The 27431-nt window shown below is 46.3% G+C and overlaps 1 protein-coding gene across 2 annotated transcripts; it reads left to right on the forward strand.

Annotated features, from left to right (window-relative positions):
- The first annotated feature begins 1871 nt into the window (after positions 1–1871).
- On the forward strand, positions 1872–27431 carry LOC112107358 (calcyclin-binding protein). 2 transcript variants are annotated; one of them, XM_024201016.3, is made up of 7 exons: positions 1917–1973; positions 4192–4280; positions 13687–13882; positions 16523–16619; positions 20965–21064; positions 23618–23712; positions 27098–27431. In XM_024201016.3, the coding sequence occupies exons 2-7, from the start codon at positions 4215–4217 to the stop codon at positions 27255–27257; spliced, it is 714 nt and encodes a 237-aa protein (XP_024056784.1). In that variant the 5' UTR covers positions 1917–1973; positions 4192–4214; the 3' UTR covers positions 27258–27431. The 2 variants fall into 2 exon arrangements, with proteins under 2 accessions (XP_024056785.1, XP_024056784.1); XM_024201017.2 differs by lacking the exon at positions 4192–4280 and having other exon boundaries at positions 1872–1973.

Here is a 27431-nt window from a genome sequence, read left to right on the forward strand (position 1 = left end):
TGAAACTGAAAGTAATCAATCAGGCAGGAGCAGAGACCAAAAATATAAAAAAAGCAAGTACCATACTGTGCCTGTATTGCATCTTAAAGGTAGGCACATCTGGGCCTCTATTATGCGGTCTTCCAAAAGTTTCCTTGCAACTTGCAGTTATTTCACTTTCGGCACTGTACTTTTTAATTTCTGTTTAACTAACTTCCTCATTTTTGTATAGTTCCCCTTTCTGAAATTAAATGCTACCATGCTGGACTGCTGTGGTGTCATCATGCCCACAGGGATGTTAAATTTAATTATATTATGGTCACTATTACCAAGTGGTTCAGCTACATTCACCTCTTGGTCCAGATCCTGTAGCTCCAATTAGGACTAAATCAAGAATTGCCTCTCCTCTTGTGGGTTCCAGGACTAGCTGCTCCAAGAAACAGTCGTTTAAGATGTCAAGAAACTGTATCTCTGTATCTCATCCTGAGGTGATATGTACCTAGTCAATAAGGGGACAGTTGAAATCCCCCTCATTATTATTGAGTTTACTTTTACAGCCTCTCTAATCTTTCTGAGCATTTTGCAGTCTATCACCATCCTAGCCAGGTAGTCGGTACTATATCCCTACTGCTATATTCTTCTTAGTCGAGCATGGAAATACTATCCATAGAGATTCTATGGTGGAGCTTGGTTCAGCTAAGATTTTCACTTGACTCTACTCTTTCTTACACATACAGCGCCACCCTCCCGCCCGCCTTGTTCTGTCCTTCTGATATATTTTGTACCCTGGTATTCCTGTGTCCCATTGATTATCCTCATTCCACCAAGTTTCTGCGATGCCTATTACATCATTTAATACCAGGCACTCAAGTTCACACATCTTATTATTTAGACTTCTACCATTTGTATATAAGCACTTCAAAAAACTGTCTTGGACTAATGCTCAAATAAATTTGTTAGTCTCTAAGGTGCCACAAGTACTCCTGTTCTTTTTGCGGGTACAGACTAACACGGCTGCTACTCTGAAACCTGTCTAGGATTAAATTGTCTCTAGGGCTAAAGGTGCTCACATACCTTCCTCGGGCTACTGGTCCATGACTGCTGCAGTCACCAGCGCCCACTCTGCAGGGGCGAACCAGCAGGTAGCTGTTGAGGGCGGAGGAAGAGCCCCACAGGAAGGGGGCAGCGAGCGGGACTACGAGGGCGCCTAGCCGGGTGTAAGGATGCTGCCAGCCGAGCCGAGCCAGTACCTGACCAGCACCGTCCTCCGCGGCTCTCCTCGCACGGCGCAGCCCCTCTGCCGCATAGCGCCGGCTCCCGCGTCCCCCGCGGCGAGTGGGGGACTCCTCGGCCCTTTCCCCTGGGCGGCCACTGGCCAACCAAGAGCGACCCGACCCCCAGTGCTCCGGCCAGAAGAGACTCGCTACCGCAGGGGTGATGGCCACCAGCTGCGGGGGAGCGAAACTGGGACAAAGCCCCACGCCGGGCAGCGATGGAGCCGGAGCCCCCTGACCAGAGGCGCCCGCCTCCCCGCGGCGAACACCCCTTAACACAGCCCGAGTGGCGCCTCAGCTAGGCTGTCTCCCTGGAAACGTCGCGCCTTTGACAGCCCCGCCCACTCCGTTCCCACTCGCAGCGCGCACGGCGATAAAATGGCCGCCGAGCGCCTATACCAGCTGCGCAGTGGGACCTTCTAGGACGCTCTGACTCCCGCGAACTCTATGCATCTTCCTGCGGGGAGTGAGAAGGGGCGTGGTTTATGCGGCTCTGGTCGCTAAGGGGCGTGGTCCCGGCTCCTGCTCCGAAGCTGAAGCCTGGGATCGTTACTAGGGGGCGTGGCGGACGGGGGCTCCGGAAAGTTCCAGAGGGGCGGGGCGGGAACAGCCGCCGCTGCGGCTGTGTCAGTGTCAGGCGGTCCCTCCCCCCAGATCGGGTGCAGTACGGAAGGGGCGCCGCGGCACAGCATCCCTGACATGGCGTCTGCGCGGGAGGAGGTGAGGGGCGCCTGGGGACGGGGGGCTGGCAGGGAGTGGGTCTTGGGGGAGGGTCTTGCAGGGGGGGGGCAAAGTGCACGGGGGGGCGGGCGGGGGGCACGGGGCCGGGGGGGGGGAGTTGCAGGGAATGTGGGGCCACAGCCCAGTGGAGGGCTGGTAGGGGCAGGTCTTGCGCCTGCCTTCGGGCCAGCTGGTTGGGCTCTGTTACCCCTTCCTGGAAGCATGTCCCCCTGTGCCCCAGCATGCCCTGCCCCTGCTCCAGGTGCGCGGGTAGCTCCTTGCGCCCTGCCGGGCGCGCACACGCGAGTTCTGGGAGGGCCACACGCCATAGTTCTCTCCTGCGAGCACAATATGGCAAATGAGTGGCCCCCTCCCTGCCTTGTGAGCTGCTGGGCACTCAGCCCTGCTGGCCCTCCAGCCTCGAATTGGTGGCCCTGCAGCCTGCCTGGCTGAGCTACTTCCTGTGTGATTAGGCGTTACTATGTGCTCCCTGAGCTGCCGTTTTAAATGGAAGGGTTTGGGTCTGGGTCTGGCCCTGTCCCCACGGGAGTCAGTGTTCCTCCCACCTTCCCCAGGGCCGGCTCTAGGCACTAGCAAAACAAGCTGGTGCTTGGGGCGGCACATTTTTAGGGGCGGCATGGCCGGCGCCAGAATGCCGCCCCTAAAAATGTGCCCCAGCTGCCCTAGCTCACCTCCGCTGCTGCTGCCAGGGCGCGCGAAACAGCTGATTCGCGCACCGCTACTTGCCCTCCCTCCCAGGCTCTCAAATCTGGGAGGGAGGGAGGGGGAGATCCCGAGTGGCCGCAGCACGGGCGCCGCTTCTCTCCCTCCCTCCCTCCTAGGCTTGAGAGCCTGGGGGGAGGAGGCAGGGCTGGGGATTTGGGGAAGGGGCGGAGTTGAGGCGGGGCCAGGGGTGGGGTAATTAAAAAACGGGGGTGGGGGAGGGCGGCCAAAATTGTTTTTGCTTTGGGCGGCAAAAATCCTAGAGCCAGCCCTGCCCATTCCCTTACTGCCCCTGCAGCTGCTAGTCCTTCCCTGCTGCAGCTACTCAGGCTGCCTGCTCCATCACGGGGGGAGGAGAAGAAAGTACCTCTGGCTGCAACTGCTCCCAGTGCCTGCCCTTCTTCCCTGCCGGTCCGTGGGAGACCCACAGAGATCAGCTAGGAGCTCTGCCTCCAAGGGGAGTGCTTTGGAAAGGATGGCTCTCCTCTCCCACAGAGGAAATAGAGGAGAAGCTCCCTGAATCTGCTCCAGCCAGGGTACACATTAGCTTGTTCCAGCTGCCTGTGGTCCACATGGTACATAACCAGTTGGGGATAGCTGGGGTACACTGTGATTCCAGCCACTCCTTCATGGCATCTGCACTGGGGTGTGAAGAAGGAAGCATAGGACTGGCTATGCTGACTCTACACCAGGGGTTGGCAAACTTTTTGCCCTGAGAGCCACATCCGGGTATGGAAATTGTATAGCAGGCTACAGCTAGGGGTGCAGGCTCGGGGGTGGGGCTGGGGATGAGGAGTTGGGGGTACAGGAGGGGGCTTTGGGCTGGGACTGAGGGGTTCAGAGGGCGGGAGGGGGATCAGGGCTGGGGCAGGAGGTTGGGGGGCAGGAGGGGGACAGGGATGCAGGCTCTGGACAGCGCTTACCTCAAGCAGCTCCCAGAAGCATCAGCATGTTCTCCCTCCGGCTCCTACATGGTGGGGCAGCCAGGTGGCTCTACGCTGCCCTGTCCACAGGTACCACCCCTGAAGCTCCTATTGGCTGCAGTTCCCAGCCACTTGGAGTTGCATGAGTGGCACTTGGGACGGGGGCAGTGTGCGGAACCCCTTGGCTGCCCCTACGCATAGGAGCCGGAGGAGGGACATGCCACTGCTTCTGGGAGCTGAATGGAGCAGGGCAAGCCTCCGACCCCGCTCCCCGGCGGGAGCTCGAGGGCCGGATTAAAACATCTGGTGGTCCGGATGTGGCCCCCGGGCCGTGGTTTGCCCACCCCTGCTCTACACGCATTAAGGTAAGTCCAATACCTTAGAACCTTTCAAAGCTAGAAACTGGAACTGTGTGCTATTAGAAGGGGGAAATTTTCGGCTTTTTCCCGTGGAGGACACAGTGGAATGTAATGGTTGTAACTGCTCTGAAGACAAAAGGCATTGTATTAGTGCTTTGCTAAGTTGTATTAACCCATTGCCTTTTAACCCTCCTCCTGTCCAGCTTCCCATAGATACTTAGCAGCTCAGCACCTCCATGGGAAGGGTCCTCACCCCATCCTCCTCTCCTCTGAGTGCTGCAAAAAGAATGGAGGAACAAAAGGTGTAATTACTTATCTGTAATTCAGTTTCTGTGACAGTATTGTCCTGCACACGTCTCACTTCTGGCCTCTGCTTCCTGGCATCAAACAAGTGGAATTCCCTACTCTAAAGATGTTTTTTCTAGGCCCATGGGATAGTTGTAGCAGGTAGGAATGTGGGGTCTTGTGCTAGTATGGAGCTTAACCATTGCACTTAAACCTTTCCATTCAGTTCCTGACTTGGGGTCTGTCTACACAGGGAAACTTACTGGCATAACTATACTGGTCCAGTTATACTTACCCTGTTGATGGTCCAAAACTGAATGATGGGATGGGATGGGGGTGACTCTAGGAGGTAAGAATACTACTGGGCTCCCCTACTTTGGAAGGAGGATCTGCCAGATAGAGAACAAAGCAGGATTCCTCCCTAGAGGCAGAATCCAAGCAATAGTTCTTTGTAAATGTATGGAGCGAAGAGTAAGCAGGAAAGGCTGTTTTGCATAAGTCTACAACAGAAATGTCCTTGAAGCAACCAGTAGCCCTGCTTTTCTTTGTCTCAGACAGAATGAACCTGGAGATTGTTAAGTTTTAGGCCAGCCAGGCCATGCCTACCTGAAATGCAGTCAGCCATTTAGACATGGTCCTCCTAATGATGAGGTTGTGTAAGGAATTGATATCAAAACAATGTCCAGTGGCTTAGCTATGGTCAGTATCTTTTTGCTGCACAGACACTTCTTGAAGACACTGAATGGTCTTCCCCTTTCCACCCAGTTGAGCAGGTGTGGGCAAGACTGAACAATATGCTAAGAAGATGAAGACAGAAAGCACATAGTTTTGGGTTTGAACTCAAAACACCTTGAGCTGAAGGTTGGTGTGATGCCTTCTGCATGTGCCCAAAATAAAGGACCAGACCATGGCACCAACATTCTTTAAGGCCCAGCATCCTTTTGGATAGGGTGGAAGTGATTTAATCAGGATTTAAATCACTAGTCAGGAAGACTTGAGACTTGATTGAATTATGGATTTCTACATAAAAGTGCATTCGTGATGGTTGTTATAAACTTAATACATATTCTTCACAACTCAGAGATAGATATAGGTTTCATTTTTAGAAGGTACACACTATACATTTTTAAAGTGATGTTCCTTTCATCATCTTCAACGCAGCTTCCTCCTGAGAAGGAACACTTCTCATGATGTTGTTTCATCTGGGCAACCAGGCCTTGCATTTCTTTGTTGCACTGTTTGCATTTTTGCACGCATGCCTGTCCTACCCACAAGTAGAGGAACTTCATTAAAATATTCCCAAACTGGGTCTCTTTTACAACCTGCTGCCATTATAGGTTTTCCCTTCCAGTGAGAGAATGATATGGTAGATCTCAAATCAATGAAGGCTACGCTCCGAAAGACCTCAAGACTTCTGGAATATGCTGCTCAAACAGTTTCACTTTTGATTCTACTGTCTGTCCCTCCCTGCTCACATTTATCTCCAGACTTCTTCTCCTTGTCCAGATCTATTCAGCCCCCAACAATCTATTCATTGAACGTTTTGAAACTTTGCATTTTTAGAGAGGTAAGGGATTGACTCTGTGTACACAAATTTGCAGAGGGACAATAGGCTTCACGTCTGTTATTTCTCACCTCTATATATTATTATTTATTTTAAAACATTTTTGCTGTTAGCAAGCAAGTTATCTCTGGAGACACATCCACAGTTTGAGAACTGCAAAACTAAGCATCTCTGATGGTATCTTCTAGACTTAGCACTGAGTCCCATTGGGTAGATAGAAAGTTTAACCTAAATAATCTATACAGAAGTCCCTGGAACCCCATAAGATCGGGACCCTAATCCATGAACTATTGGAACTCATTTACAAAACATTTTCTTAAACATTACATGAATATATTGTCTCATACTATAGAATTAATAATCCCTCTTTAGATGGATTTTTTTATTTAAATTGGATTTTTTTTATAAGATGCTTTTTGAGGAAAAAACCTAGTTGTGTGTTGTTGTTTTTTTAAATCATGGATTTTTATCCACCCTGCTTTTGGAACTGCTGGGCCTGTAGTGGCCCAAAGGCTATGGGATCACCAAAATAAAAAGGGCTGAACATAATCTGACTAGAAGGCAAAGAAGTAACTGGAGCAGTCATAGCCAGGATGTGCTGAAGAGCCAGAGCTACGTAAGTGTGACTAGGGATCCTTTTTTAGGGCTGTCAAGCAATTAAAAATTAATCATGTGATTAATCACACTGTTAAACAATAGAATACCATTTATTTAAATATTTTGATCTTTTCTACATTTTCAAATATATTGATTTCAGTTACAACACAAAATACAAAGTGCATAGTGCTCACTTTTTGATTACAAATATTTGTGCTATTAAACAAGAAATAGTATTTTTCAGTTCACCTAATACAAGTACTGTAGTGCAATCTCTATCATGAAAGTTGAACTTACAAATGTAGAATTATGTACAAAAAATAACTGCATTAAAAAACAAACAATGTAAAACTTTAGAGCCTACAAGTCCACTCAGCCAATCGCTCAGACAAACATTTGTTTACATTTGCAGGAGATAATGCTGCCCACTTCTTGTTTAAAATGTCACCTGAAAGTGAGAACAGACATTCGCATGGCACTGTTGTAGCCAGTGTTGCAAGATATTTACGTGCCAGATGCGGTAAAGTTTCATATGTCCTTCCATCTTCAACTACCATTCCAGAGGACATGCATCCATGCTGATGATGGGTTCTGCTCGATAATGATCCAAAGCAGTGCAGACCGACGTATGTTCACTTTCATCATCTGAGTCCGATGCCACCAGCAGAAGGCTGATTTTCTTTTTTGATGGTTTGGGTGCTGTAATTTCCGCATCGGAGTGTTGCTCTTTTAAGACATCTAAAAGCATGCTCCACATGCTGTCCTGATCAGATTTTGGAAGGCACATCAGATTCTTAAATGTTGGGTTGAGTGCTGTAGCTATCTTTAGAAAGCTCACATTGGTACCTTCTTTGCATTTTGTCAAATCTGCAGTGAAAGTGTTCTTAAAACGCACAACATGTGCTGGGTCATCATCTGAGACTGCTATAACATGAAATACGTGGCAAAATGCAGGTGAAACAGAGCAGAAGACATACTATTCTCCCCCAAGAAGTTCAATCAAATTTTAATTAACACATGTTTTTGTTTTGTTTTTTAAACTAGCATCAGCATGGAAGCATGTCCTCTGGAATGGTGGTCAAAGCATGAAAGGGCATACGAATGTTTAGCATATCTGACACGTAAATTTTACGTTGCAATGCCGGCTACAAAAGTGCCATGCGAACGCCTGTTCTCACTTTCAGGTGACATTGTAAATAAGAAGCTGGCAGCATTATCTCCTGTAAATGTAAACAAATTTGTTTCTTTTAGCGATTGGCTGAACAAGAAGTAGGACTGAGTGGACTTGTAGGTGCTAAAGTTTTACATTGTTTTGTTTTTGAGTGCAGTTATAGAACAACAACAAAAATCTACATTTTTAAGGTGCACTTTCATGATAAAGAGATTGCACTACGGTACTTGTATGAGGTGAATTAACAAATACTATTTTTTGTTTCATTTTGACAGTGCAAATATTTGTAATAAAAATAATATAAAGTGAGCACAGTACACTTTGTATTCTGTGTTGCAATAGAAATCAATATATTTGAAAATGTAGAAAACATCCAAAATATTTAATAAATTTCAATTGGTATTTTATTAAGTGTGAAACTGATTAATCACGATTAATTTTTTTGAGTTATCCACGATTAATTGACAGCCCTAGTTTTTTGTTTTTGTTTTTTAATTAGTTAGTTGAGATGTCAGGTTTCAAAGCTAAAATCTAAGACAATAGATTTGCTAATTTGATAAATGTTAATCAATATTGGAATGGAATTTAATTAGGATAACCCCTTCTTTATTGAATTTTGCAGCTTCTTTTGTGAATTCAGCAAAACTGTGGGGTCCCACATGGTGACCTCAGTCTATATATGCTGTTTCAGGGTTCATTGGAGGCCGGGCAGGGCTTATGCACATGCAATTCTTATTTTTGTTGTCCATTTGCCGGATAGACTCTTGGATTTCAGTTTCTCTGCTGTTGCCATTGATATCCAGTAGATGGCATCAGTGTATAACATTTCTTTGATACTTTACTTTTCTTAATGGAGGCTTTTTTCATTCATTTCAAGGTCTATATTTCAGTAATTTTCTGTATTATCCAGACTGTTTGGAATTTCCCCTTTAAGCAATGTATTTTAATATTTCAAGGCTATATACAGGTGCTTATATTTCAGTATTTTTTTTTTCTTCTTGTGCCATACAATTCATACCCCTTCTATAGTGTCACTATCACTTAGAGAAACAAAATTCCATATAATTTCTGTCACTCACTGCTGGAGTGCATGGTGTTACGTCTCTCTCCACATCTGGCACCCTCTGCTGACAGCTGCTGTAATGGTCAGTCTCTTTCTGTGACTTGGTCCTCCAGCCAGGTCATGATTTAGTCCACTCCTTCCAGGGAAACAAAGTCCAACAGAAAACAGTCTAATGCCCTCACAAAAGGATCATCTACCCCACTCTGGGTCCTATGGTTTTCACACTCTTCTCTCTGGGCTTTCCACTGTTTCTCTCTTTCTCAGGGGTCTCTCCCTTAGAATCCCCATAAAAAATCCCATATTAAAAAATATACAAATTAAAACCAATTTCTGCCCTCTTTGGGTTTGACCTCTCATCCCTGCTGCTCTGTTCCTCAACTGAGTACCTTCCTGGGCTCTCCCCTGGTAGTCCAAATCCTGTCCTTTTATCAGAGCTTACCACTGGAGTCTGCTGCACTCCCAGAGCCTGCTAGTTAGTCCCTCTCCTGGCCTCTTGTCCGACTTCCCCACATAGGAAAGGATTCCAGGGCACATGCTCTCTCGGCTTTCCCCTCATAACCTCTCTACTCCCAGAGTTCTTCACTTTATACAAACAACTCCTTTCTGCTCTCAACTTCCTGCCTTTATAATTGCTCCTCCCCAGCTGGGCTTCATCCTCAGTTAAGCCTAGCCCACTCTCCAGGTGGAGGCTGGTATATAAGTTGACTTCTCAGGCCCACGTTAACTCTTTCAAAGCCTGTGAGGGGTACACACCCCATCACGGTTTCTCTAAATTTAGTGGACACAGTCCATACATTCTTTGATTATATTTAATACCTTTCATTTCACATCTTTCAGGGCTTACACTAGGAAAAGAAACATCATACAGAGAGTGAGTGCCTTTGAGTCATAAAGCAGACTAATATACAACTTTTAATTTGGGGTGAAGGCTAGTTGGTTTGGATTTCTTGGCATAACAGGCAGTTTGTCACAATTGATCTTTGGTTTGTACTGGGGTCAACTAACAAGTTATTTATAGTCAGCTTACCTCCTATATAGTTTCTATACTCATCAATGGTTCTTGATTAACAGATAGGAGGAGATGATAGAGCACTTTGAACAGGACATGAGTTATTCTTGTCTCTCTCTCCTTAGCTCGACCAAAAGAGGTAGGAGTCACTGCTTTGAGTAGCTGGAAGACTCCTTTCTAAGGGAATGTGTATTTCAGCTTAATTGATGGTCCTCGGGCAAATGTCCCATATATTGGATGGGTATATTGATTTCTATTGTCTTTAGCTTTAAGTGGAAGCTAAAATTTTGGAATATGCTTTGGGGTGATTAGTTGCAATCTTAGTTGTCATGGAGAAAAACTACTTGTCTGCATTTTAAGATCTGATCCTTCAGAACCTACCAGTAATAGAACAGTTGCTGTGTGTCCAACTGGAAAAAGCTGTCAGTTTTCCCCCTTCTATTGGCACAAAGTTCCAGTTTCTACCTTGGAAAGGTTGTATGGTATTGGACTACTATGTTGCTGGTCCAAGACTGAATGCTGTCTGTCTGTCTTGTATCTTAAAGTAGTGTAACTTTTGCAGGGGGATTTAACATCTGAGAAGTGGTTAGAACTGAGGAAAGACTTCTCCAGTAGGTTGATTTTTAAGGCTGCTGTTTGAAAGTGCTCAGGTGGTTAAATGAAAGTGTCCTAAGAAACATTTAGTGGGCAGAGTGCAGGTGAGATGGCCAGAAATGCAGGATAAATAGTTACCGTATGTTTCTGAAATTTATCATGGGGATATCACTATCATCTCTCTGTGTGTATTCATTTTTTTCTTTAATAAATTAAGTAGTTAAATAAGGTAAAAATCTTAAATGAAACAAACTGTGCCACAAGAATCTCTCTGGATAGAAATTCCATGGTTAGTAGGACTATACTACTGACCACCTGACCAGGATGGTGACCGTGACTGTGAAATGCTAAGGAAGGTTGAAGATGCTACACAAGCAGAAAGCTCAATAACAGTGGGTGATTTCAGCTATCCTCATTTGACTGGGTAAATATCATTTCAGGGAGTGATGCAGAGATAACATTTCTAGGCACCATAAATGACTGCCTAGAGGAGCAGCTACTCCTGGAACCCACAGGGAGAGAGACAATTCTAGATTTAGTCCTAAGTGAAGCACAGGATCTGGTCCAAGAGGTAATTATAGTTAAAGCAGTTGGTAATAGTGACCATAATGTAATTACATTTAACATCCTTGTTTGGGGGAGGGGGGGGTAATACCAAAACTACCACCATAGTAACGTTTAACTTCTAAAAGGGAAACTACACAAAAATGAGAACTCTTGTTAGATGGAAATTAAAAGGTGCTGTCACAAGAGAGAAATGCCTGCAAGCAGCAAGGGGACTATTTTTAAAAACACCATAAAAGACGCTCATCCTAAATGTATACCCCAAATCAGAGAAAACAATAAAAGGACCAAAAGAATTGCCACCAAAAAGGCATCCTTTAAAATTTGGAAGTCAAAACCTACTGAGGATAATAGGAAGGAGCACAAACTCTGGCAGGTTAAATATAATAAGGGAGGCCAAGAAAGAGTTTGAAAAGCAACTTGTTAAAGACACAAAAACTAACAGTAAGAATTTTTTTATGCACGTCGGAGGAAGGAAGCCTGCCAAATAGGCAGTGGGGACACGAAATGACAAAGGTGCTAAAGTCATTATTTGCATGGGTCTTCACTGCAGAGGATGTGGGGGAGATACCCACATCAAAGCTATTCTTTTTGGGTGACAAATGTGGAGTAGTGTCCCACATTGATGTGCCAATGGAAAAGGTTTTAGAACAAATTGATAAATTCAGCAGTAACAAGTCACCAGGACCGGGTGGTATTCTCCCGAGAGTTCTGAAGGAGATCAAATATGAAATTGCAGAACTACTAACAGTCATCTGTAACCTACCATTCACACAAGCCTCTGTACCACATGACTGGAAGGTAGCTAATGTAACTCCAATTTTTAAAAAAGGCTCCAGAGGTGATCCTGGCAATTACAGGCCAGTCAGCCTAACTTCAGTACTGGGCAAATTGGTAGACACTAAAGAACAGAATTATCAGTCACATAGATGAATGCGATTTGTTGGGCAAGAGTCAACATGGCTTTTGTAAAAGGAAGTCATGACTTCATCAGTCTATTAGAATTCTTTGAGGGTGTCAAGAAAGCGTGTGTGGACAAGGGTGATTAATCAATATACTGGGATTTTCAGAAAGCCTTTGACAAGGTCCCTCACCAAAGACTTAAGTAAAGTAAGTAGTCATGGAATAAGAGGTCCCCTCATTGATCAGTAACTGGTTAAAAGACAGGAAACAAAGCATACTAATAAACGGTCACTTTTCATAATGAAGAGAGATTAACAGCATGGTCCCCTAAAGATCTGTTCTGGAACCTGTGCTGTTCAACATATTCGTTAATGATATGGAAAATGGAGTGAACAATGAAATGGCAAAGTTTGCAAATGATACAAAATTATTCAAGATAGTAAAGTCCAAAGCTGATTGCAAAGAATTATAGGCAGGGCCGGCTCCAGGCACCAGCCTGGCAAGCAGGTGCTTGGGGCGGCCGCTCCGGGGAGGGGTGGCAGGTCCAGCTATTCGACGGCAATTCAGCAGACGGTCCCTCACTCCCGCTCGGAGCGAAGGACCTTCCACCGAATTGCCGCCACAGATCGCGATTTTTTGGGGGGGTTTTTTGGGCTGCTTGGGGCGGCCAAAACCCTGGAGCCGGCCCTGATTACAGGGGAATCTCACAAAACTGAGTGACTAGGCAACAAAATGGCAGATGAACTGTACATACAAAATTATGGGGTATAAATTGGCTGTTACTACTCAAGAAAGAGATCTTGGAGTCATTGTGGATATTTCTCTGAAAACTTCAGCTCAATGCCCAGCAGCGGTTAAAAATGCTAACAGGATGTCAGGAACTATTAACTGATAGAAAATATCATTATGCCACTATATAAACCACTATATAAACCCATGGTGCACTCATATCTTGAATACTGTGTCCAGTTCAGAACGGGAAAAGGTTCAGAGAAGGACAACAAAAATGATCAAGGATATGGAACATCTTCCATACAATGACAGACTAAGAGGATTAGGGCTCTTCAGCTTAAAAAAGAGATGATTAAGCGGGGATATGATAGAGATCTATAAAATCATGAATGATGTGGAAAAGTGAATAGAGGAGTATTATTTACTCTTTCACCCAATACAAAAACCAGGGATCACCCAATGAAATTAATAGGCAGCCTGTTTAATACAAACAAGAGGAAATACTTCTTCATGTAACAAACAACCTGTGGAACTGGTTGCCATGGATTTTGTGATGGCCAACAGTATAACTGGGTTCAAAAAATAATTAGATAAGTTCATGGAGGATAGCTCCATCTATTACAAGATGGTCAGGGATGTAATCCCATGCTTGGGGGGGGGGGGGGGGGACCCTAAACGAGAAGACATGGGTGGGTCTCTCCAAATTGCCCTATCCTGTACACTCTGGTATTGGCCACTGTCAGAGACCGGATATTAGGCTTGATGAACCATTGGTCTGATCCAGTGTGGGAGCTCATATTTTCTTCTTATTTATTATTTGTATCATAGCACCTAGGAGTCCAAGTCCTGGACCAGGATCCCGTTATGCTAGTACAAACACAGAAGAAAAAGTCTCTGCCTCAATGAGTAAAAACAACTTAAAACATCTGGAGTTTTTAGAGAGGAAAATGCAAGCTAAACGTTGGAAGAAATGTGCAGACTGTTGAATAGGGAAGTGGCAATATTCTTGTTGCTTTGCAATATTTAATATTAGACTGGGCAAAGCACTATAGGTAGCAGTCCTACATTGGCCCCAGGGTGTGGGGTTGGGATGGACAAGACCTGTTCAGTCATATAGTCCATCTCCAGTTTCTGTGGCTGAGATGAGTGAATGGGCTCAGCAGTAAACCTCAGATAAAGAGGCATGTGTTTAATTTACATATATGATCTTCTGTTCTTAAACCCAGCTAGAGAAAGATTTGGAAGAGGTGAAAGAGCTCCTGAAAAAAGCCACAAGAAAAAGAACTCATGATGTCTTGATGGCAGAAAAGTACAAGCTAGAGATGGAAATCAAGAACCAGCCACCACCCAAGCTAAAAGAAGACACTACAGAGGAAGAGAAACCACCAGCTGGGGGATACACAGTGAAAATCAACAGTTATGGTAGGATTGCTCTTCCACCCCCCACTTCCTGCAGAGCTGTGTGTGACCGGAGTCTCAGGGGAGCCACACTGAGGTTACTTAATTAGGGCAAACTGCAGAATGGGGCAGACAATCCCCAAAGCTGGTGGTCATTCCAATACTTGGATCCACCAAGCTAGCCACAAAACAGTTTCTATAATACCTTACTGGTTACCTAGAAGCCAAAACGCAGTTCCCTTAAAGCAACCCAGCCTTGGGCTTTCACCCAGACTGCCAAGTCAAATATGAAAGTTCTACCAATCCCAAAGGATTGGACACATTACCTCTCAGGTTAATGAATATTTCAGATCTTACCCAAATACATGCTTACAGCCAATTCTTATTAACTAAACTAAAATTTATTGAAAAAGAAAAGAGAGTATTGGTTAAAAGATCATTATACATACAGACATGAGTACAGTTCTGAGATCAGTGTCATAGTAGAGATAGTGAGCTTTCAGTGTTGCAAAGAGTTCTTGGATAAGGCTTGAAGCAGTGATGGCATAAACTGCTAACTGGTTAAGTCTCTGGTTGCTCCCAAATCATTGGAAGGTCCTCAGTCCCTTGGTTAGAATGATCCCATTAGTATAAGTCCATAGTCCAGAGATCAGAGCAGGAAAGAGGCAAAATGGAGATGTTTCCAGGGCCTTTGGTAGTTTCTGCCATGTGGAGGAAAAGCCATTGTTTCAAACAAAGCCCTCTGCACAGTTTGTGGAAAAATACAGGTAACAAGATGAAATTTAGGGTCATGATTTAGTCACATGCCCTTGCATGCTTTGCTGAGTTACAGCAGAGGCCATTACCCATACTCTAGTTAGAACGTTCATATGAAAGTCCATCAGGTGAGGATAGGGTTGCAAGGCATCTGGTTTTCAACCAGAACGCCTGGTCAAAATGGGACCTGGCAACTCCGGTCAGCACAGCTGACAGGGCCACTAAAAGTCCAGTTGGCTGCAGCGGCCAGCGCCGTGCAGCTCCCGGAAACTGCTGGTATGTCCCTCCGACTCCTTGGCACAGGCACTGCCCTGAGCGCTGGCTCCGCAGCTCCCATTGGAGCTCCCAGAGCCCCCTGCCCCAGCCCTGAGCCGCTTCTAGCACCCAAACTCCCTCCCAGAGCCTGCACCCCAACCCTCTGCCCCAGCCCAGAGCCCCCTCTCATACTCTGAACCCCTCATTTCTGGCCCACACTCCCAGCCCAGAGCCTGTATCCCCTCCCAAAACCCAACCCCTGCCCTAGCCTGGTGAAAATGAGCAAGGGGGGGGAGAGAAGGGGAGGGAGTGAGCAAGGGCGGGGCAGGGGGGCAGGACAAGAATTTTCTGTTTTCTGCAATAAGAAAGTTGGCAACCCTAGGTGTGGATAGGCGTCTTCCATGGTCCATTGTGAGTTAAGTGTTCCTTGATGGGCCATTCAACTTGAATAGTCCCTTCACAATGTGCTGGCTAAATACCTTATGGGTAGTACCCAGAAGCAAACACATTTGAAATACAGGTATAGAGCCAATATTCATAACTTTAGATATAAAAATGATGCATGCATACAAATAGGATAATCATATTAAGCAAATCATAACTTTTCCATAGACCCCTTACATGACATACTTTGTACAAGATTTGTTGCAATTATATAACAGTGGTAGCAACAATGATTCACATGGTCATATTTTAATCATATAACATCACACTAAGATCAATGATGTAAATGGGACAGAGCATTAGTGCCAGCTGGTGGTTAACTGGTTAACTCAGTTTGTCACTCGTACTCACCTTGTGTGTGTGTGTGTGTTTAAATTAGAGGGATGATAATTGCCCAACATGGGCATTGTGTTTTAAAGGTGAGAGGGGTTAAGGGATCCCAAGAGCTTTGGCTCCAAAGCAAAAATAAGCCTCCATCCCTGCTTTATCTGAGGAGGAGCCCCTTTCCTGGCACCAGCAGGAAATCCGGCAGGCTAGGTAGCCCAGCAGCTGCCACTGTGGGGCATTGAGAGCCTCTTCAGGTTTAATTGCAGTGGGTGGGGAGGGTGGCAGGTTTAAGCAGTCCCAAATCTTCCAGCATTAATGGGGAGGGGATTACTGGTCCCTGTCCTGCACACCCCTAACCCCTCCCAATACTTGGCAGATATGAGGGAAAGAGCAGGTGCTCTTCAGTTTCAATCCAAGCAAAAAGTGCAGGGAGTGTCCAACATGCTGATCTGTGGAGATAGTGCCCACAGTCCAGTACCCTGCCCCAATTGAATAGACTACTGGGTGAAAGTGGGCATCAAAGGAGGAGGCCAGGAGAGATGCAGCCAAACCTGCCACTCAGCTCTGATCCTGCCCACCCCTTTCCGCTGTCAGGCAGAGGTGCCTTGCTTCTCCCTGCTGTGGTAGAGTTGCTCTTTGATGCACTATGGGGACCAGGGGAGCAGAGCCCCAAAGGGCATGCCTGGCCTCCCCTCTTCCATTCCACCCTTCTTTGAGCAGCTAATGGCTTCCCTCTGCCCTCTGAAGGCAGTTTCAGTATTGTATGGCCTATAGTGGAAGGCATGCTCTCTTTTGGGGTAGCTATGGTTGTTTCAAAGGAACACCACTCATGAGCAGGCAGAGGAAGGCTGGAAGAAACCTATCTGATTTTCTCCCTTTCAGGTTGGGATCAGTCGGATAAGTTTGTGAAGATTTACATCACTTTAAATGGAGTGCAGCAGCTTCCAGCTGAGAATGTGCAGGTCCACTTTACAGAGAGGTGAGTCCAGACTGTTGCTATGCTGTACCAGGAAGAGCATATTGGAAGAGCTGTACCTGAGATTCAGAGGCCTGTTGTATTGAGTCCCCTTCTGGGTTAAAATCTTAAATTGTCCATCAATCATAGAATCATAGGATATCAGGGTTGGACTAGATGACCTCCTGAGGTCCCTTCCAACCCCCTGCTCAAAGCAGGACCTAATCCCAACTAAATCATCCCAGCCAGGGCTTTGTTAAGCCTGACCTTAAAAACCTCTAAGGAAGGAGATTCCACCACCTCCCTAGGTAACCCATTCCAGTGCTTCACCACCCTCCTAGTGAAAAAGTTTTTCCTAATATCCAACCTAGACCTCCCCCACTGCAACTTGAGACCATTGCTCCTTGTTCTTTCATCTGTCACCACTGAGAACGGTCTAGATCCATCCTCTCCGGAACCCCCTTTTAGGTAGGTGAAAGCAGCTATCAAATCCCCCCTCATTCTTCTCTTCTGCAGACTAAACAATCCCAGTTCCCTCAGCCTCTCCTCATAACTCATGTGCTCCAGCCCCCTAATCATTTTTGTTGCCCTCCGCTGGACTCTTTCCAATTTTTCCACATCCTTCTTATAGTGCGGGGCAAAAAACTGGACACAGTACTCCAGGTGAGGCCTCACCAATGTCAAATAGAGGGGAACAATCACATCCCTCGATCTGCTGGCAATGCCCCTACTTATACAGCCCAAAATGCCGTTAGCCTTCTTGGCAACAAGGGCACACTTTTGACTCATATCCAGCTTCTCATCCACTGTAACCCCTAGGTCCTTTTCTGCAGAACTGCTGCCTAGCCACTCGGTCCCTAGTCTGTAGCAGTGCATGGGATTCTTCCGTCCTAAGTGCAGGACTCTGCACTTGTCCTTGTTGAACCTCATCAGGTTTCTTTTGGCCCAATCCTCTAATTTGTCTAGGTCCCTCTGTATCCTATCCCTACCCTTCAGCGTATCTACCACTCCTCCAGTTTAGTGTCATCTGCAGACTTGCTGAGAGTGCAGTCCACGCCATCCTCCAGATCATTAATGAAGATATTGAACAAAACCGGCCCCAGGACCGACCCTTGGGGCACTCCGCTTGAAACTGGCTGCCAACTAGACATGGAGCCATTGATCACTACCCGTTGAGCCCGACAATCTAGCCCGCTTTTTATCCACCTTCTAGTCCATTCATCCAGCCCATACTACTTTAACTTGCTGGCAAGAATACTGTGGGAGACCGTATCAAAAGCTTTGCTAAAGTCAAGGAATAACACATCCACTGCTTTCCCCTCATCCACAGAGCCAGTTATCTCATCATAGAAGGCAATTAGGTTAGTCAGGCATGACTTGCCCTTGGTGAATCCATGCTGACTGTTCCTGATCACTTTCCTCTTCTCTAAGTGCTTCAGAATTGATTCCTTGAGGACCTGCTCCATGATTTTTCCAGGGACTGAGGTGAGGCTGACTGGCCTGTAGTTCCCCGGATCCTCCTCCTTCCCTTTTTTAAAGATGGGCACTACATTAGCCTTTTTCCAGTCATCCGGGACCTCCCCTGATCGCCATGAGTTTTCAAAGATAATGGCCAATGGCTCTGCAATCACATCCGCCAACTCCTTTAGCACCCTCGGATGCAGCACATCCGGCCCCATGGACTTGTGCTCGTCCAGTTTTTCTAAATAGTCCCGAACCACTTCTTTCTCCACAGAGGGCTGGTCATCTTCTCCCCATACTGTGCTGCCCAGTGCAGCAGTCTGGGAGCTGACCTTATTCGTGAAGACAGAGGCAAAAAAATCATTGAGTACATTAGCTTTTTCCACATCCTCTGTCACTAGGTTGCCTCCCTCATTCAGTAAGGGGCCCACACTTTCCTTGACTTTCTTCTTGTTGCTAACATACCTGAAGAAACCCTTCTTATTACTCTTAACATCTCTTGCTAGCTGCAACTCCAAGTGTGATTTGGCCTTCCTGATTTCGCTCCTGCATGCCTGAACAATATTTTTATACTCCTCCCTGGTCATTTGTCCAATCTTCCACTTCTTGTAAGCTTCTTTTTCGTGTTTAAGATCAGCAAGGATTTCACTGTTTAGCCAAGCTGGTCGCCTGCGATACTTACTATTCTTTCTACACATCAGGATGGTTTTTTTCCTGCAACCTCAATAAGGATTCTTTACAATACAGCCAGCTCTCCTGGACTCCTTTCCCCCTCATGTTATTCTCCCAGGGGATCCTGCCCATCAGTTCCCTGAGGGAGTCAAAGTCCGCTTTTCTGAAGTCCAGGGTCCGTATTCTGCTGCTCTCCTTTCTTCCTTGTGTCAGGATCCTGAACTCGACTGTCTCATGGTCAATGCCTCCCAGGTTCCCATCCACTATTGCTTTCCCTACTAATTCTTCCCGGTTTGTGAGCAGTAGGTCTAGGAGAGCTCTGACCCTAGTTGGTTCCTCCAGCACTTGCACCAGGAAATTGTCCCCTACACTTTCCAAAAACTTCCTGGATTGTCTGTGCACCGCTGTATTGCTCTCCCAGCAGATATCAGGGTGATTAAAGTCTCCCATGAGAACCAGAGCCTGCGATCTAGTAACTTCTGCTAGTTGCCGGAAGAAAGCCTAGTCCACCTCATCCCCCTGGTCTGGTGGTCTATAGCAGACTCCCACCACGACATCACCCTTGTTACTCACACCTCTAAACTTAATCCAGAGACTCTCAGGTTTTTCTGCAGTTTCATACCGGAGCTCTGAGCAGTCATACTCCTCTCTTACATACAATGCAACTCCTCCACCTTTTCTGCCCTGCCTGTCCTTCCTGAACAGTTTATATCCATCCATGACAGTACTCCAGTCATGTGAGTTATCCCACCAAGTCTCTGTTATTCAAATCGCATCATAGTTCCCTGACTGTGCCAGGACTTCCAGTTCTCCCTGCTTGTTTCCCAGGCTTCTTGCATTTGTGTATAGGCACTTAAGATAACTCGCTGATTGTCCCGCTTTCTCAGTCTGAGACAGGAGTCCTCCCCTCTTGCACTCTCCTGCTCGTGCTTCCTCCCAGTATCCCATTTCCCCACTTACCTCAGGGCTTTGGTCTCCTTCCCCCGGTGAACCTAGTTTAAAGCCCTCCTCACTAGGTTAGCCAGCCTGCTTGCGAAGATGTTCTTCCCTCTCTTCGTTAGGTAGAGCCCGTCTCTGCCTAGCACTCCTCCTTCTTGGAACACCATCCCATGGTCAAAGAATCCAAAGCCTTCTCTCCGACACCACCTGCGTAGCCATTCGTTGACTTCCACAATTCGATGTTCTCTGCCCAGGCCTTTTCCCTGCACAGGGAGGATGGACGAGAACACCACTTGCGCCTCATACTCCTTTATCCTTCTTCACAGAGCCACGTAGTCTGCAGTGATCCGCTCAAGGTCATTCTTGGCAGTATCATTGGAGCCCAGGTGGAGAAGCAGGAAGGGGTAGCGATCCGAGGGCTTGATGAGTCTCGGCAGTCTCTCCGTCACATCGTGAATCCTAGCTCCTGGCAAGCAGCAGACCTCTCGGTTTTCTCGGTCGTGGCGGCAGATAGATGACTCAGTCCCCCTGAGGAGGGAGTCCCCGAGCACTACCACCCTCCTCCTTCTCTTGGGAGCGGTGGTCGTGGAACCCCCATCCCCAGGACAGTGCATCTCATGCCTTCCAATCGGTGGAGTCTCCTTCTGCTCCCTTCTCTCAGATGTATCATCTACTCCACTCTCCGCATTAGTAACTGTGGAGAGAACATGAAAACGGTTGCTCACCTGTATCTCCATTGCTGGTACATGGACGCTCCTCTTTCTTCTTCTGGAGGTCACATACTGCCAATTTTCTTCACCATCCCTCAGTCCCCTCTGCGCAACCAGAGGATCAATTCAGTATTCAGAGGATCAATACTTTGGCACATGCATATGTAGCTGTATTCAGAGGATCTCAAAGCATTTTACTAATGCTAATTAAGCCATAAAACACTGTTGTAAGGGATGTGTCATTAGCCCCATTTTATGAGTGACAAAACTGAAACACTGAGAAGTTAAGTGATTTGCCCAAGGTCCCACAGCAAGTCTGTGGTAGAGCCATAAAAAGAAATCTGAGCAGGACTTCTGACTTGTAGTTCCTTGTAACCTTTAGACAATAGCCCTTTCAAGGAATCTTCCAATATTGCAACAAGTAGGGAATTAGAAAGTCCTGGACAAACAACAAAAGTTCGTGGGTCCAGTTTCCCAAGGAGTGGGACTGTATCCCTCTCTTGTTAAGGGTCAGTTTGCATATCGTATATGATAGGGAAGTAAAGTGTGTGCATTCGTTACACACCTCCTTTCTTTCTCCATTCTAGGTCATTTGATCTGCTAGTGAAGAATCTGAATGGGAAGAATTACTCCATGACATTCAATAACCTTCTGAAACCCATCTCTGTGGAAGGCAGCTCAAGGAAGGTCTGTGTATCTTATCTTTGTAGGTACTTATATAGACCCCCTCACCATCTGAGTCATCTTAGCCCGATTCAGTAGAATCCTCCAATTTAGCCTTATAGGATTGTTCTAACCTCAAACCTTCTCTCTTGCTCTCTTCAGCCTCTAAAGGGAAATTGTAATGATGACTTTCACGTGTTCTGTGGCTGCAAAATCAACTCCTTGCTGCAGAATTGTGTGCCAGAATCCATGCTTTTATTTTAAAACATCAAGGGACTGATTTTCATAGGTATAGAGGTTCCTAAAGATGCAGACAGATGCTTAGTGGGATTTTCAAAAGCGCCTAAACACCTTTGACGGTCTGGGCCCTAACTTCCACTGAAATCAATAGACGTTAAGCACCCAACCTGCTTAGGTGCTTTTGAAAATCCTGTTAAGTGTCTCTGCATCTTTAGGCTCCTAAATATCCCCGTATCTAGCCCTTATGGTTGCAAAGAAAATTTTTCCAAACATGAAGAGAGGGCTTGTTTACACAAAGGGCTTGTCTAGTTCGTGGCAAGCCAGAGTGTGAATTTACCCCGTGCTCGCTTGCTATGCACTACCTGTCCATATGGACCCTGCTGAGGTGCACTAAGAGTTTGTTAGTGTGCTTTGATATCTCCTGAACAAACTCTTAATGTGACGCAGCAGGGTCCAAATGGACACCTAGTGCGCTGCAGGTTAGTGCGGAGTGGATTCACGCCCCAGCTTTCCTTGCCACAAACAAAATATTTAGGTAGACAAGCCCAGAAAGTAAATAGATGCCTGAATCTGTACACAGCCTGAAACAAGAGCTGAGCTATCCCATTTATCTCAGTGGGATGTTGGCTTTGAAGTTGAATGATAGAAAATGTCATTAAGATAATCAACGCTGGAATAGTTAACTTCCAGCTAATGTGCCTATCTGTAAACCCAAATTACCTCCCATTCCTATGTGCCAAAAGCCACATATGCCCCATACTCAACTGCCAACATTTACAGCTTCCCTCAATGACATATATAGGGTGACCAGATAGCAAGTGTGAAAAATCGGGACAGGGGCTGGGAGGTAATAGACACCCATATAAGACAACCCCCCAAATATCGGGACTGTCCCTTTAAAATCAGGACACCTGGTCAGCCTAAACCTATAGGTTCTCAATCTATTTACCATTGTGGGCCGTATCCAATACTACCTCTATGGCCCTAAGGATGTCACATGGTCGCAGATCTGTGCTGATTGGGCCCCAAGCGGCCCGCAGGTTGAGAACACTCCTAGACATATATAACTTAAAAATGTGGGTTGTGGTCCACAATTCTGTAGGGCAGTGTAAAATAAATTGAATTTAACATCAGCTTAAATAATGAGGGGATACTCTAGAGATATTCATTTTTCATATTGTATTGAATTAAAAAACAGTGAGGTTTTTATTGATCTGAAGCAGAATGCAGGGGTCTGATTACAGAATTTAGGTCAAAGTTACAGCTGAGTACACAGGATCTTGCTTGTAATTCACTGGGGTGCTGCACTGAGGATTGGTGATGTCTTCAGACTAGGTTTTTATCCCTGGAGATATGGGTTCAAATAGAGTTACCCCTGATTTAAATGTTATCGTTACTGGACTCTTAGGCCATTTATCCTCATCACAAAATACTGGAATAGCAGAGGGAGTTGCAGATCAGATTAGAAGTGGGTTGTGGGTCTGAAGTGGAAAAGCAGAGGCTGTTGAGAGTCTAGACTGAGGTGCATTGTGTGCCTCTGTAGGTTTTTTTTGAGTCCTTAAGCCAAAATCCACAGACTCTTGAAAATATAAGCTGAGTCCTTGTGTTTGAGTAAAAAGTGCAGAGGTGGACTGGCTGGAGTCATAAGCTGGGATGCTGTGCTATTAGCACAGACCACAGCAGATAACTTCTTCTAATTCCAGGTGGTGCTAAGTAGTGCTAGAGGTTAGGTGGGTGGTGTGCCTGAGTTTCAGGGATCAAAAAGTTTGTATCTGATCATTGATTCTGAGACAGTCCTTAGAAAAGCTCATACTAATCCTTTCCCCCAGTTTTCCACTGGGGTGTAATATTTATGAACCACCACAGAAAGAAACTAGGCATAGGATCTTTAACATTGATTGGTCTCTAGTCCCTCTGACCAGGTAAAAAGGCCGTTGACCAGACAGACCACAATGTTTTCAGGATCTCAAGTATTGTGGGCCAGTCTGCTCCTGCAGTGGGGGGGTGTTTTGGAATTCATAGAGTATTTTCCATCTCCCTTTAAAAGGAACACAGTCATGTCTAAGAGCAGTTAGTATTAGAGTGTTCAAAACAAAGTAACCCTTAGTGCCCCAGAGCCAAATACTTGATATTGATTTAAAAATATGTCCCATATAAGAAAAAACTAGCCCAGACAGCAACTCTCTGAGAAAGTTATGAGCATCCAGCAATAGAATAATACCAGAAGCTGTTCTGCTACTTTAATTATTGTGGATGCAATGAGTATCTCCTACAATAAGTATCCTTAATTCACATCTTACCGTCAGATTTTTTTTTTTCCTTTGCCTCCCTTTACAGATCAAGACGGATATGATCCTTGTATTATGTAGGAAGAAACGGGAGGAAAAATGGGATTGCCTGACTCAGGTGGAAAAAGAGAGCAAGGAGAAAGAGTGAGTGTCCCTCCCTTCACTCCACCCCTAACAAAATTGCATTAGTCACCAAAGAAAGCAGATGTGTACTGTGACTTTAACATCTCTAATCTACAAAATGAGAATTGTTGGTCCAAGGGCCTAGTATTTAAGCTGTTTTACGGCCTGAGAATTATTTCATAGCTGTTTCCCTGATCTTAGTAATCAACTGATCTGGGGATTCCTTTGGCACCAAAGATTAGTGCACTGGGAAGGAATTTGCACTGAGTTGCTAAAATCCTTCTACCTTCTACTGCTTGAATGCTTCAGGTGGGATACACCTGGTACATCCTTAAATGGTTTTAATAGATATTGGCGAATGGTGCAGCACAGGAAGTTTAGAGAACTGTGGGGAAGACCAGCAATGAGAGGCTTAAAGTTAACTGTTCATCAAGCCACATGTTCCTATCTTGGAGGCTGTATTCCTGAGTAGGAGCTGCTCTAATTGGGACTAAATGCTCTTAGAGGCTTTTTCCCTGCAGGTGGTAATGGAGTGTTTTCCACATCTCTGTTGATGGCCTGAGGCTCTTTATGTCCCTCCTTTGTAGCTTGGCCCTGCAGTCTTTTAAGGAGGAATAAAACAGGAGCCTGTCAGCATTGCCAGCAAATCCTCTGAGGGCTCACGGGTAGAGATTGGGCTAGCTGAAAAGTTTGAATTCTGATCAAAACTACCTTCTTTCTGCATCCATATCTCATAATTCATTAGCAGTTTGTTGCTTCCTTCTGGTGCATGCAGTACAAGGGACTGGGTACTGGTCATTGAACCTATGTCTCCTGCTATGGAGTATTTTACCACTAAGCCAGCTCTACAAAGGTCTGCACTGACTCCCTATTCAAGGTGTTAGTCACAATCTATAAATCCCTTAAAGTTGCAGGACCCAGCCACTTTGTAGATCAGCTGGGACAATCTTGCTGTCACACTCTAGGGCAGCAGTTCTCAACAGGTGGTCCACGAACCCTTTCGGGGGACCATGGGGCCCTGTGGCTAAAACCCAGAGCCCCAGCACCTCTAGAGGGGCTGAAGCAGGGAGCTTCAGGGTTAGCGCCCCAAGCCCCGGCGCTCCCCATGGAGCAGAAGCCCTGAGCCCATTAGCAGAGTTGGGGGGGCCTGGGGGGGGAGTCCCCCGGCCCCCCCCCCCCCCCCCCCCCCGCCCCGTTGCTACAGTGCAAGAACAGGGCAGTCCCGGGGCAGCTCCACGCACTCCCCTCCACTCGCCACCCACTGGTCAGGTTGGAGGCAGGAAACCAAAGCCAGGCAGTGCAGGACAGCTGCTGCTCTCTGGCTGGTGCCATGGAGCATGCAGCTGCGGCATTCCCTTGTCTCCTGCTGGTGCAGGGGAGCCCTCCCAGTACCCAGCCCCTAGCTACCCCCCTCCCTGCACCCTGAGCTGTTTTCAAATTTTTGAGCTGAGCCCCCTACTTTTGAGTTATAATTTTTGGTTGCGCCCACTCTCCCGCCAACCCAGACAGGCGGGTGACCTGCTGAGGTGAGTCAGGGGATGAAGGTGGCAATCCCTCCCCGGACCTCCCCGTGCAGAGGTGGCTCCAGCCCCACTGGCCGCTGCCCACCCAAAATAGAAGTCAAACTACAGTTTAACGTTGTAGTTATGTTCCTGAAAAATGCGATTTTAAGTGAAACAATGTTAAGCAAATCCAGTTTCCCCATAAGAATAATGTAAATGGGGGGGGGGGGGGGTTAGGTTCCAGGGAAAAATTTTCACCAGACAAAAAACATATATATATAAAAAAAATACATACACACAGTAAAAGTTTTAAACAAACAATTTAATACTGTACATAGCAATGATGATTGTGAAGCTTGGTTGAGGTGCAGGAGTCAGAGGGTGGAAGAGGGTGGGATATTTCCCAGGGAATGCTTTACTGCTAAATGATGAACTAGCATTCGGCTGAGCCCTCAAGGGTTACCACATTGTTGTTAATGTAGCCTCACACTCTACAAGGCAGCAGGAATGGAGGGAGGGGAGACAGCATGGCAGAGAGAGAGAGACACCCTGTGTGTGGGAGAGAGAGAGATGTGCATTGCCCCTTTAAGTACGCTGACACCACTCTCAGGAAGTTGAGACAGTAGCTGCGGCCAGTATCTGTGTCCTTACCCCTGCTCTATATGGAGAAGGGGTAAGCGGGGGAGGGACACCCTGACATTAGCCCCGCTCTTTCTCCCCCCCCCCCACCCCGCACAGCAAGCAGGAGGCTCCGGGGGCAGCTCCAAGGCAGAGGGCAGGAGCAGCACATGGCAGTGGGGGGAGGGACAGCTGAACTGCCAGCAATTGATAGCCTGCTGAGCAGCTGCGGCACAGGGAACTTAGGGGAGCAGGTAGCTGATAGGGGGGCTGCCGGTCCGCCCTGGTTCCAAGCCCCCACCAGCTAGCTGCAACAGGCTGCTCTTTCTGCAAGCAGTGGACAAAGCAGGCGGGTGCGAAACGTTATAAGAGAGCATTGCACAACTTTAAACGAGCATGTTCCCTAATTGATCAGCAACATAACAATGAAACAACGTTGACTGGGATGACTTTAAGTGAGGAGTTACTGTACACCTATGCCCGAGCTTCCCCCCTCGTCCAGAGCCTCCCCCTCCCTCGCTGAGCACTGGAGTTTTTATAGCATGTTGTAGGGGGCCTCAGAAAGAAAAAAGGTTGAGAACTCCTGCTCTAGGGGTCCACTTTTGGAGACTGGCTCTCAGCATAGAGTCCTGTAACTGGGGAACCTGCTTCCCCTGCTGGTCTAACATAGCTTGGTTCAGCCCTTTGCTTTTTAGTTAGCCCTTCAGCTGATTAGTACTGTAGCCAAGGAGTTTCAAAGGCAAGATGAGGGGAGAAGCTATGGGGCAGGTTTCCCTATGCTAGCCAGTAAGGGCAATGTATGTGCTTATGGTTTATATTTGTGGTGATATGCAGGTGGTAACATTGGGTACCAAATAAATCAAAATAGGTGCCATTTTATCCTTTGGCTTCTTTAGCAGTGAAAAACTCAGTGAAACATGTCTTAAGGGGCCAGTCCATCGGTGGTTTAACAGATGTGATCTAGTATAGGCGGGTGATACTTTAGGATTGTCACCTTGGTAGGAGGCTGATTAAGAAGTAAGCTCTTGCACTGATTTCATGGTAACAGCAGAGACTGATTTTTGTTACTTCCTGGATCCAGTGCTATATTTAGTTACCATCTCCATGAACTTAGTAACACCCTTTCACAAAACCCAAGGCAAAATTCTACATAATACCAATTTTTTGCATAAGAATCGTTAAAGCATTTAAAGTTTGGCAGAGAATTGTTACAAATGACTGAGGCTCCTAGGCATTATGATAATACAGTAATAAGCTTGTTTCATGCATATCCACCTGTCTTACAGGAAAGCCTCCTATGACACCTCAGACCCTGGTGAGGGGCTGATGAACCTTCTGAAAAAGATGTATGCAGAGGGAGATGATGAAATGAAAAGAACCATTAACAAGGCCTGGGTTGAAAGCCGAGAGAAACAAGGCAAAGGGGATATGCCGTTAGATATTTGAAACTACTCCAAAGGCTGCCTTGACATGGACCTTCCATATGGGACTTTTGCTGTGCTGCAGAGATCAGTTCTACAAGTGCATTGTTTACACAATCTTCTTCCAAGCAAAGACACTTACCTGTTTTCCGTTTCAGGTTGGAGAAAATATTTAAATAAAATACACTTATAAACATTT

The sequence above is a fragment of the Terrapene carolina genome, unplaced genomic scaffold (assembly GCF_002925995.2).
Source record: "Terrapene carolina triunguis isolate 2854851 unplaced genomic scaffold, T_m_triunguis-2.0 Scaffold210, whole genome shotgun sequence".
NCBI classification, from domain to species: Eukaryota; Metazoa; Chordata; order Testudines; family Emydidae; genus Terrapene; species Terrapene triunguis.

What these genes read in the sequence shown, in the direction of transcription:
- LOC112107358 (XM_024201016.3), top strand. Translation starts at nt 4,215, where the DNA reads ATGGGAAGGGTCCTCACCCCATCCTCCTCTCCTCTGAGTGCTGCAAAA. An exon ending in CAGGTCCACTTTACAGAGAG is followed by an intron (nt 16,620 to 20,964) that starts GTGAGTCCAGAC and finishes TCTCCATTCTAG; the next exon opens with GTCATTTGATCTGCTAGTGA. An exon ending in AAAGAGAGCAAGGAGAAAGA is followed by an intron (nt 23,713 to 27,097) that starts GTGAGTGTCCCT and finishes CCTGTCTTACAG; the next exon opens with GAAAGCCTCCTATGACACCT.